Here is a 12,700-nt window from a genome sequence, read left to right as displayed (position 1 = left end):
ATTTATGGATATGTCTTTTTCATATGGCCATCATTAGTAATGCTTTTTAATAGATCTTTCATTGATCTTGTGTAGCACCAGTATCTATAGTCCTTGTAGATACATCTTTACAGGCTTTTATAAGCCAGAATTGCTTCTCGAGACTTAGAATTTGCTGATGAGAAAAATTACAAAATTCCATAGCACTATTTGCCTCTTTTTGTTAACTTTAAATACTGAAGTTGGTTTTTTTATGTTGAAATTTTCATGTCTGTTTTTTGTGTTAAAGGGTTTGATACTTATTAATTGAATTCTTAAGGTTTTGTTTCTCCCTTACCATCCTCACAGATGAGCATGGCAAGGATCAAGGTATAAATATTCGCCAGAAGGTGAAAGAATTGGTTGAATTTGCCCAGGATGACGACAGGCTTCGTGAGGAGCGAAAGAAAGCAAAGAAGAACAAAGACAAATATGTTGGGGTTTCCTCAGACAGTGTTGGAGGATTCAGATACAGTAAGTATCAAAGACACACTGACACCTAAGCATTTGTTTAGCTTCCTTGTGTGTATTTTAAGAATCACGGAAATACAAAAGACCAAAATCTGCCCCCCACTCCCCGCCCCCACCGCTGAAATAGAATACTAAGGTATCTGAAGTACTCATTTTGGCTACTATTATATGGATATTAGGAATCTTCTTTTCTTTTCTTTCTTGTCTTATCTTTTCTTTTTTTGTTTTTGTTTTTTTTTTTTTATTTTGTGGGTTCAAGAATACAATTTTAACCATTAGTTGTTAATCAAATGACTACAAACTTTTTAAATTGACACACAGAGAATAAAACAGATATATACCCTTTCCTCTTGGAATTACCATTTTTTAAAAGAAAAAAGCATTTCTCTTCCTCACCATCTAGAGCATAAAAATACAAAGTTTGAAGAGATTTTGAACAAATCAGCTCTATCTGGGGCCAAAAACAGGTAAGCTTCCTATAAGTTAGTTTTGCGTCAGTCTCTTTTCCCTTAAGTAAACAGTACTTTAATTTGACATAGGAAAAGGAGACTAACAATACAATCAGTTTTTTACCTAGGCCTATCACTTTATTCCTAACACATTTAAGAGCAGCTAGAACATTGATTGCTCATGTTTATTTTTAATATACTAATACAGTTTCCCCCAAATAGATCACTAGGTACTTGAAACAGGCACAGAAAATAACTCTGTTACAACATGTTGCTTTGGATTCATTCTGTCTTCTGTAAGCTCTGACCATCCCTTGGTCATTTTGTGTATACACAGATAGGCTAGTGCTCTGTATACTTAGCCACAGATTGGGACTTCTCAGTGCCCCCCACCCATATCTCAGTTTTTTTAGTATTTGGATTACACTGGGATCTCAGAACTCCTGCATTGGAACCGTGTAAAAATTTTCTGTTTCTTCTCTTGTGATTATCTACAAAATAAGGAAAATTCCTTTTACAACTAAGCATCACAAAAAGTCAGTTCTTTAATTGGGCAACAATATTTCTCTTAAATCATTTGTATGTTTTGGAGTTTTTGTTTGTTTAGTGGAATAACAAATTTTTGGATTATTCACCTAAGTAGTTATTTTGTTCTTTAGCTTTTTCAAAGTAGTTATAGAGCAATTTAATGTGTTTTTGAGGAGAAATAGCTATTTGCAACTCGTTTCCTCATTCTACTTCTTTGTAACCCTCTTTTTATCAGCACAATATGTAATTAGATAAAATTTATAAAATTGAATAAGTTCTCAGACTCAGTCAGTGTGAACTAATTACAACATCTGCCTTAGAGGGAGAGTTGAACATCTTATGTATTTGTATCGCATCCTTTTAAAATTATTTGTGATGTTATATTTATTGGTCAAAAACTTAATTAATCAACTTTAGCTGTTTTGTGTATTTTCATTTTGACCTTAGATGGTGTCTTGCCAATAATCCAGTATCTTTGACACTCATTTAGTAGGATATCCATTACATTAATCAGTTTTGTTTTCATCTGCTTTCATTTTTCCTATAAATTTGTCTTTTCAAAATCTAGTTTATCACATTTTCATTGAAATGTGTGTTCTCATTATTGGAAAATCACTAATTTTTATAAAGCCCTCTGGTTAAAATTTTGTCAAATTCTCTTTAAGTTGGTGGTCACTTTCAGATCTAGTGGACGTATTTTAAAATCCTTTTACAAAAATTTTGGCTTTGCAGTTTTAGCAGGCAGTTCTGCAGAATGGTATTCAATCTCCAGAGTGCTTTTTGGCCACCAGAACTTGGTCACAAAAGTTGCAGCACAAAGGCTCAGCCAGCCACCTTTTAATTATTTTGTTATTTCTCATTGCGTTTTCCCTTTTCTCTCCAGCCTGCCTTAGTTTTCATTGTTTTCTTCTTTTTAACCTCATCTGATTTCTCTGTACCTTCTACTCTTGTCTTTTTGGTTGAGTTTGGATGTGGAAGTGGAGAGGTTCTTTTTAATGCTTAGAATCTCTCTTATTTAGGCCATCAAGGTCAGGGTCTAAAACAAATTTTGACATTTTGGGGTTTTTGTTTATTGCCATGATCTATTGTTTTCATTCTCAGATTCACACGGAGTCTCCCTAGGTTTTGCCATCCCAGCATATGTTTAGACTTGGTGTTTTAATAGATCATCACTGTTCTGAACTGCTTGAGCATATTTCGTGATTCTAGTCTCTGTAGTTCTGGGTGGTGAGAATATTCTTCTTCTTTTTTTTTATAATAATTAAAAGATGTTTTCCCATGCCGTGAAATCCATTGAATTATTTTTCTAGTTTGACACTTAAAGAATGACAGTTAATATCAGCATATTTACAGCATACCAGGATGTGTAGCATTCAGAGTGCTGTCACCTATAGTTGGTGTTTTTTTTAAGAGACTAATGCTGTCCAGTACTTTCCTAATAATTGAAGAACTATTAAGAGATAAGAATGAAATACAGTGCATTGTGTGACTTATAAAAACAAAAATATTCCCATTTCTCTTTGGCTTATATAGCCTGCGTTGGTTTCTGTGTTTCCCTCTGCTCTTTTAAAAACTTCCTGATATGCTGTGCTGTGCATTAAGGTGGTGTAAGTTTTCATAAACAGAAGCTTTTGAATCTGCACTCCTGCCACTTACTGGCACTACATGGTGTGCCTTGCTGTAATTGTGCTGATCCAGCACTGTGTGAGCGCTCTATTTTCCTTTGAAAACTATTTTATTATGAGGAAAAGCTTCAGAAATAAGGACTATAGACACCTTTTGAATTTAATGTCCTTAGAGTTGCTTTTCTTTTTAATGCTTTATATAGGTGAAAGATACGATCCTGAACCCAAATCAAAATGGGATGAAGAGTGGGATAAAAACAAGAGTGCTTTTCCATTCAGTGATAAATTGGGTGAACTGAGTGATAAAATTGGAAGCACAATTGATGACACCATCAGCAAGTTCCGGAGGAAAGACAGAGAAGACTCTCCAGAAAGATGCAGGTATTAACACTTTGTTTCCTGGGTCTCTTGGAAAGGATGCTACACTCTACATATGAAGCTGGGTTTTTGTTTATCTGAATTTCAGATTTTCTTTTTTTCTTAATAGATTTTCTTTTTTTAGAGCAGTTTTAGGTTCACAGAAAAATTGTACATAAAGTAACAGAGTTGCCATGTTAACCCCCCATCCTGAGTATGGGTATATATGTACACACGTATGCACGCGCACACACACAGGGATACATTTCTCCTGTTACTAACATCTTGCATTATTAGTGTGGTACATTTATTAACAGTTGAAAGCCAATATTGATCTACTGTTCTTAACTAAAATCTGTTACTTGCATTAGGGTTCACTGTGTTGTACAGTTGAGAAATGCATAATATCCACCATTATAGAACCATACAGAATAGTTGCTCTGCCCTAAAAATGCCCTGTATAAAAATACAGAATGATTCATGAATTTCCATGTCATTCCTGCACAGGGGCCATGTTAATCTTCTCTGTATTACTCTAGTTTTAATGCATTTGCTGCTGATGTGAACACTCCGTTGCTGTTTTTAAGATGCTAGGTCAAACATTATTTGTAATTAGTATTGATACACTTTCCGTGTTGTCTGTGTCCATTTTTTTCTAAAGTTGACTACATTTTCTGTGTTTTTATTCAGACTATTGGGGAAAAAATAATTTCCCAGTAAGAATTTCCGTGGCTCATTTTGCATTTGGGCATCAGATCAGCCAGCCATCAAGTTATTGCTGAGGAATAATGGAGTTTGTTAATAATAAACTTAAATAAGTTTAAACAAAAGTTAAAAAGTGTTTGAAATTTAACTCTTTCTATGACATTTTATTATGATTTCATGCCAGTGTTACAGAAAAAAAAAATCTAGATGAATTTTTAAGCTAAAATGCTTTCAAATGTAGATCTATGTTTTCATAAACTGTATTTTCTGTTGTTAGGGCATTTGTATTTCATTTTATGTAGAACAATACTTTGAACTTCTCAGCATTCACTTTTTGTTCTTACCTACCAATATACCTATATAAAAGTTAAAAGGGTAATATATATATAAGGACTTCATTTGCAAAAGCAAGTTGTATTACAAGTTCTTTGTCATTTGTGCTTCAGAGTATTTCTCTTGGATAGGCTAGATCAAGGATTTACCGTGATTTTTTAGAAGTAAAACCTGATGCCTAATCAGGCTTTGTGGAACTTTCCTAAAGTAACATTTAGTGATGGAGCTGTTTCTTCAGGGGAGTTCCTGTAATAAGTACCATCTCTCTCTCTCTCTCTCTCTCTTTTTTCTCCTTAAAAAAAAAAAAAAAAAAAAAAAAAAAAACAAGGTTCAGATTTAGAGGTCACTAAAAAGAAGTAAAAATAAAAATATAATTTGAAATTTAAAATATTTATTCAGTGCCCTTGGGTATGTTTCTGTATTAAACTTCTCAAATGCCTTTTTCAAAGCCTGTTTCTGGAATATAATCTTTGAAGAGCCAAAATTTACTTTTCATACTTTGAATATATCTATTTTACAACTGCATTTTTAGCTCTTCTATACTGAAGAGTATGTATGTTATAATAATAAATGCTAAACTTGGGAAACCGTGCCTACTCAAATATACTGTGAATATTCTGTTTTTTTCTCTTATTATTGTTCTCATGGCCTGTGTGTTTGCGTTTTTAGTTTGGTTTAGAAAACATAGTGGCCATATAATGTGTTGCTATTTCCTGAAGAAATGTGGAAATCAGGTAGGTAGGCTGGTTAGAGATCTATGTGCATTCTTGTGTTGTTGCTTTACCCTACCACTGTCAATTTTTCTTTTTTCTCTTTTTTTTTTCCTGTTTCCTGCTTGATTATTATTTTTTTTTAATGTTGCCTCTACAACAGGTTCTTCTAGTTCCTAAATCTTTTATATGGTGTATTTGGGTTTAAAAGAGTAAAAATATAGAGCGTATTATTCATCATAGTAACTGAAGAGCACACCAGGGGACTTTACATCTTCAAGTATTTGTGAAAGAAGAGTAGACTTTTAGACAAAGTTGTGTGTGACCTCTGGCATGTTACCAAAATGCCAGACTTATTATTAGTTCATTATTAGATTCAGGAATTCTTGAACACTGATCAGATACGAAGCTTCCATTTCATTATGTGCCAGTCAGTTTTATATTCTCATCGTATAAAGAAATTACCTTTCACTGATACTAAATTGGACATCAGAAAGGTAAGAAATTCTAGTTTTACTTACAGGGCTGATGGTGGGAATCTTTAGGTTATCTGTTGCTAAAAAACTGATGTAAGACAGGGCTTTTGAACACTTAATTGGAACTTGTGGATTCCCTAAAATGCTTATAGATAAGAATACCTTTAGCCCTTTTGCTGTATCTGAGAATCTCTTCTTGATCCTTGAATTATAGATGTTCCAAATTGATTTATCTTTAAGTAGAATGGCTTTAGATTTGTCTGAGATGAATTAGTATAATTTTAAGTGTTTTATTTCAGAATATTTATAAATTAAACCATCTACTCTAAAATTAAATAATATAGGTAATGGAACATATTTCAGGTAATTTCTGTCTTGCTAGAACCAGAAAAAAGCCTCAATGCTTTATTACTGAAGAACAAATTAGTGCTGATGTTTTAAATTCATGGCATATGAAAAACCCAATTTTTAAAAAATTATTACATATGTTTTTCTTTTGCCCCATTAAAAAAGAGAATTGTTTTGGGTATGCCTAAAAAGGAATTACTTCAAAACATTTCAAATATACTTGTTTCCTATAAAGCAATTTTCATAGTAAGGTAAAAGTTTATTCTTCTTATACTAAGCAAAATAGAGCACTGTTGTTGTAAAGTGCCATACTTCATATTTTTTTTGCATTTACAGGTGAGCATTTAATCATTTGAATTTAGTTGGGATAGTGTTTAAAATGTGTCCACTGAAATTGTAGTATTTTATTATATGTTTATATAAGTGTATGAATCAGTGACAGAATTGTTACTTAAATGGGACTGAAGTTTGCACACCATCCATTTCAAGAAAATGGTCATCTAATGCAGATGTTTGAGTACACAGGATCTCATCAGTTGATTCTGATATGATAATACTGCCATTTTATTTTTTAATTAAGCTTTAAATCTATAATAAACACTTGAATTACTTCAGACTTTATTTGTACACATTTATCTAAATATGTTTTTGTGGCCGTGTTTTAGACTTACCTAGGGAATTGACCGCTCCCCAACACATACATATCATTATTCAGATAGCTTGGGTAACATTCTGTTGATCCCTGTCAAATAGTCAGGGTTTGGAATTTTGTAGCTACTGCTTTTGAAATTCTTTAGACCAAATCACTGAGGGCTCCATTTAAAAATAATCCCTAGTCTTATTATTTTGCTTCATTTTTAATATCTTTTAGCGACAGTGATGAGGAAAAGAAAGCAAGAAGAGGCAGATCTCCCAAAGGTGAATTCAAAGATGAAGAGGAGACTGTGACGACAAAGCATATCCATATCACACAGGCCACAGAGACCACCACAACCAGACACAAGCGCACAGCAAATCCTTCTAAAACCATTGATCTTGGAGCAGCAGCACATTACACAGGGGACAAAGCAAGTCCAGATCAGAATGCTTCCGCTCATACACCTCAGTCTTCACTTAAGGTGGGAAAGGCGTGAGTTTACACACTATATATAGTTTCGTTCTTACAGGTTACTTCTAGAATTACTTCATTAATAGGGTTTGGCATTCCTAGGCAATCATATTAATTATAGATTGTCTGGGCTGTATTACTCAGAGTCAATAATAAGAAATCTCTTTGGGGGAAGAAACCTGTCCAAATTGCTGCATGATTGTGTATGCACTTCCTATGAAAGTAGAAGTGATACTTTGGGTTTGTTTGGGAAGGGTGGCAAGTCAGAATTTAGTGCATTTGTTTCCTTCTAGACACCATCACTGGTTGCCGAACACAATCGAGATTCACTAAGGAAAACAGGAGTATTTAGAAGTTGTAAGAATTGACAGAAGAGGAACAACTACATATATAGGGGAAATAGTCTTATTTTATATTCCCTATGAAGGGAGGCTTATTTGCCTCATTACTGATCAGTAGCGACACTGCTTTCTCCTGCCTTCTTCATTTGTTTTTTTTATTCACCCACGGAAATGAAATCCACCTACTAGATACCTGGCCGCAAGTTAATGTCTTGGCAGTCTCCCCAACTTGTGTTTATCCAGTTTGTGTCTTCACATCAGAAGTAGCAAGGGGAAAACATTTTTCTTATGTATCCTGCAGATTGTAGTTAACTCTAAAAAGAAAGTTAGTTTTTCAGAAAACTAAATGTACCCGTAGGATGTTACAGTTACTTGTGTCTAAGTTGAGAATCAGAGATGACTAGAGCAGGTTTAGGAAAATAGTAGAAATTTGTTTTCCAAGCTTTATTAAGTTCTGCGTGTGTTTTCAGACTTCAGTGCCTAGCAGCAAGTCATCTGGTGACCTTGTTGATCTATTTGATGGCACCAGCCAATCGACAGGTAAGCTTCCACATTGGCTTTTTTCTTTTCAGTAACCTTTGATTTCAGAGTAGTTTTTCAAAATGCCAAATAAAGGATAGAATGAAAAATAAATTTTTTTGCATTGCATTTATTTTTAATAAATTAATGAGCCTTGACCATTATTTGGGAAAATGATTTAATTGCCTAAGGTAAAGAGGAGTGCTTAAATATTTGACCAATAATTCAGTATTATCTCTCTGTGTCCTTAATTTCTTAATGCTGAATGGGTTCCTTTGCTTTCTCTATAAGCAAAATGTACTGCTCTGCCCATTTTATTGCCTTTCCCTAACTCTTAATTCTGGCTCTCAGCATTAGCTATAGTAGCATTCATTTAAACTTTTTACTCAATTATTCAACAAGTATTTATTGAACCAAACACTGGTCTACGTGCTTAAGGTATAGTGCTTAGTGAAACAAAGTTCTTGCCATCATGGGAAGGTCAGGTGGAAGAAGTAGTCATTAATTAATGAGTCACAAATAGTTACCTAGTTGTACACATGATGAGAGCTTTGGAGGAAAGGGGAATTCTATGAAAGTACAAAACCACCTGCTTGACATATTTTAAGGAGGCTGTAGCAAAACAGTAGTCTCTTCACCAAGATTTTCTTAGAGATAGGATTAATGATTTCTTCAGTTAGACTTTCAGTAAATGCCAGATTTGATTTGAGTAATTCCCTGTATATTAGGTTTTGTTGTTTTGTTTTGTTTTGTTTTTTCCCAAGAAAATTGGCATTTTAGGTTGCATTTGATGATTATGGAGCTCTAATAAAGTGCTATGCTACAAGTCAAAACACCTTAAGAAATACAACTTCAGTTTAAAGATGATCTTTCCCAACCTATTTAAAGTTTATTTCACATTAAAATGTAGATGGTAAGATTGCTGTATAATATGCGAAGTAAATCTGTTGTTCCTTGATGTGTGTAGTGATTTTTCAAGTGAATTGTTTTAAAATTCACAGTAGTGCTTAAATGGAAGTCTGTGATAGAAAGTACTTTCATTGATAGTATAGTACATGTAATTAATAGAAAATCTTCTGGTATTTTCTCCTTCTTCTTGCCCACTACCATAAAATTCTTGGATTGGGATTGAACTTCATGGGGCATCTGGTTCAACCAAGTTTCTGAGCTGCTTCAGTTCCTGTTCCCTTTTTGCTATAACTCTTAAATGTTCCTAAAATATTTTGTGAACTCCATTGAACTCTCATGCCCTAGATTACGAAAAACTACATCAGTTGTTTAACAGTTTATGTTGTGTCTTTTTGTATGTTTAAAATCCTAACTGTAGGGGCGTTTGCGTGGCCCATCGGTTAGGTGTCTGCCTTCAGCTCAGGATCCTGGGATTAAGCCCCACACAAAGGGCTCCTTGCTCTGCAGGGAGCCTGCTTCTCCCTCTCCCTTTGCCTGCTGCTCCCCCTGGTGTGCTCTCTCTCTGTCAAATAAATCTTTAAAAAAAATAAAAATAAAATCTTAACTATAGTATTAACAGTGTGTAGTCATATAATAAAACATAGTGTTACAGAATATCAACTATTTTGGACTTCCTGGCATGAAATATTAAGGAGCCCCTTTCATGCATCTGTGGAAAGTTTTAATGGAGCAATCAGAGAAGAATAAACTAGGAAGGTCAGATGAGTGATGTAACTTTTTTCCTCAGTGATACCAAGATTACTCTGAACAGACAGAATTATTAAATCCCTACATGCTTCCTTTGTTTGGCAAGAAACCATTGAGAGCTTTTTCTTCTCCAGTGCAAACAGTAGATTGACTAATTAAATAGAAGTAGCAATTAATATTATTATAATAATTAAGACAGAGTCTGAAATCTTGGAAATTCCTTGCCTTGGCATTTGTTTTATCATAATATTCTCTAAAAACAAACTGAATATAGGTCTGCATCAGAATTATTTTTAAAGTTATCTTCTGCTTGAAACAGTATGCTTACCCAGTTTGTGTAGAACTCTCTTCAGTCAGTACATAAATTTTGTTTCCCAAATCTCTATTTAAATACTTTAGTAATCTATTTTAACTTGAGCAGTAGAAAAAATATTAATATTTAAGCTTCGCCACCTACACGTGAAAAAGTCGAAGAATCTACCATATTAGCATTGCTACTTGGTATGCCGTATGGGTGTCATTTACCAGATGTGCCTGTACTTACAATATTACCCTCATGCAAGTAATATGGGCATGAACTGTAAACCCAAGCAGATATGGCAGCATCTGTACCTCTCACCAGATAAATACCTCCTCTGAGAATATGCTCAGATTTCCTTTCTTTCTTTTTTTTTTAATGCTACTACATCCTTTTTGTTAACATCTTTAAGACTGTGTGTGGTAAAGTCATTGGAGAATAGGTACCAAGTTTTAAAATAAACATGTGAAACCTATTCACCAAGAATCCATCACCACTGTAGTGAGGTTCTTTTAAAAGCTATACTCTAAGGATATTCTGGTGGCTTTTACATATAGTACATTTCTAAGTGAATATTTTAAAAAATATTCAGAAATATATAGAAAATAAGCCAGTTAAAGCTAGAATTCCCGAAACATCCCATTGCATTTTCTACTGTATCTCACTTTTATAAAAGTTCATGTCTCCTTTGTCCCTTCCTAATTAAGGAATTGAGGTCTTGATTGACCTACTATTATTTAAGTTATCTCTAGTACAATAAATGAGGTTGAAGAGAAAATACACCATAGTCAGTACAGATAGAGGGCCATTACATGTTTTGAATTCTTTTTTTTTTTTTTAAGTTTAAAATGTTTTAAAGATCAAATATGTTAAATCCAAAATGTTGATTACATTTATATTTGAACCTGTTGTCTTGTACCCAGTAATCACAAAAATTAGTTGAGGATATTTACATGAATATGAGCCACGTGGTTACATATTGAGTACAATGATTTATATGTTAGAATTTCCATGGGGTTTTCTCTAGTTTAAGTCAAGTTTACTAAAGATAAAATGTTTTAACATTTTCTCTTCATTCATTAAAAGTCACGCATGCTCATTTTAGAAATTTGTTGGAAAACAAAGTGATTCACTGTGACTTAGATGCATAATTATTGGGGTGAATACTCAAAAAAGTACACTTTCTATATATTGAGTCCAGTATATTAAGCATTTATTAAATGGCAGATCTTTTTCAGACTTTTGATAAGGCTTTTACTTCACTGTGAACTGCTTTTCACCCATGTCCCATGTTCTTCTGACCATTTCCCTGTGATTGTTGGTATTCTTTACAGACTGGTAATTGCTTTATATCTTAACATTGTATGAGTATGCTGTAATTTATTTAACCAGACAGTCTCTTATTTTTGGTGTATTAGGTTTTGTTTTGTTTTGTTTCCAAATTTTTCTTTTGGAAAAGTAGTGGAGTAGCATCTTTCAAAACCATCCAGTTTGGTAAGGAGAAAGTAGTATTTCATTTTATTTTGTATTTGTTTGATGCCTGAGTTTGCGTACTTTCCTTGTTCTTATAGGCCATTTGTTCCTTTGTCCATTTCTTTTAGTGGAGCTATTTATCCTTAGTGTTTTTTATGTAAGCTTCTTACATATATATTAATCTTTGTCATATGTTTATAATTTTTTATTGCATTTTGTCAGTTCCTTTAATTTTAAATTTGCTAGAATTTTTCTTGCACAGTTCTTTATAATGTAATCTAGATTAAATTCTTTGTTGAAGAACTTTTCATCTGAAGCCTAAGCACTGTCTAGTTCAGTTATATTTTTCCTGTTCACAGTATTGCTTTGGAAAATACATGTTCCCAGCTGGTGATTGTAAATAACCTCCTTGCTATCCTGAAAAGGCAGATGGAAATGGTTCATTTATAATGACAGCTCTCATGTGGCAATCTTGAAGGATAGGTCTTGTGAAATTTAGCAGTCTTCTATGTGCAGCAATTTTTGGTACACTCTTACTTAAATTCCCTTAGATAGAAGTTATCTGGGAAAATGCTTCAGTATAGAAAATTTCTGTTGAATTTGAGGCACTGGTATGAATAACATCACGCGTATAGATAAGGATAGTCCCTCCTGGGAGAGAGGATTTATTTCCTAAAAGAAATAAAAGATTTTAAATTATTGAGATAGTTTAGATCATTTTCAGATTGAAGATCACATTGTGTAAAACCCAAGGAGAAGCATAATCTGTGGCACTTCAGAAGGTTAGACGAAACTTAAGTCCTTTTCAAGAAAAGGTAGCTTTTATTTGTAAAATACTTATGTGTGTTTCCATTCTTGCAGTATTCTTTAATTGGTTATGTTGAAATCAAACTTCTATAGCATGGGTGGAGAGGTATAATATTTGCTGTAGATAAATTATGAATACAATATAATTTCAGTTCAGATGTTAGAAGGTAAAGCAGAGGAAGAACAAAATTGGTAATTATCTGAAATACTAAATCAGGATATGATAAAATTAAAACACCTGGTTTGAAGTTATGATCCTATAGTATTCAAGTGCCTTTTTCTACATGGGCACTTCTTAACGCAGACTGGATAAGATTTGAAAATCTCTTAACTTGTTTAGCGTAATAAATTACATATTGATGTTTATTCACTGCTGGATGAAGCAAATTAAAATAATCCCCAATTTTCAGATCCCTTAATGTTCTAGCAAATGATTTAACTGTCATTCTATTACCTAATATTATACTTTGATCAATAT

General features: G+C 33.3%; 1 protein-coding gene and 1 non-coding gene across 3 annotated transcripts in view; one reads left to right on the top strand and one right to left on the bottom strand.

Moving 5' to 3' along the window:
- CLINT1 (clathrin interactor 1) overlaps positions 1-12,700 on the top strand; it is a 60,048-nt gene that overhangs the window by 36,420 nt on the left and 10,928 nt on the right. For both annotated transcript variants that reach the window (XM_004737720.3, XM_004737719.3), the window contains exons 5-8: positions 328-492; positions 3,295-3,472; positions 6,892-7,138; positions 7,940-8,009. In XM_004737720.3, the coding sequence (XP_004737777.1) occupies positions 328-492; positions 3,295-3,472; positions 6,892-7,138; positions 7,940-8,009 (660 nt within the window). The remainder of the gene's footprint in view (positions 1-327; positions 493-3,294; positions 3,473-6,891; positions 7,139-7,939; positions 8,010-12,700) is intronic.
- Positions 3,911-4,017, bottom strand: LOC123391969. The gene has a single exon (XR_006606644.1). It is a non-coding gene; the product is annotated as a U6 spliceosomal RNA (small nuclear RNA).

The sequence above is a fragment of the Mustela putorius genome, unplaced genomic scaffold, assembly GCF_011764305.1.
Source record: "Mustela putorius furo isolate JIRA1106 unplaced genomic scaffold, ASM1176430v1.1 tig00000407_pilon_pilon_pilon, whole genome shotgun sequence".
NCBI lineage: Eukaryota > Metazoa > Chordata > Mammalia > Carnivora > Mustelidae > Mustela > Mustela putorius.
The sequence above is the reverse complement of the archived record's forward strand: the minus strand, read 5'-3'. Positions and strand labels throughout refer to the sequence as shown.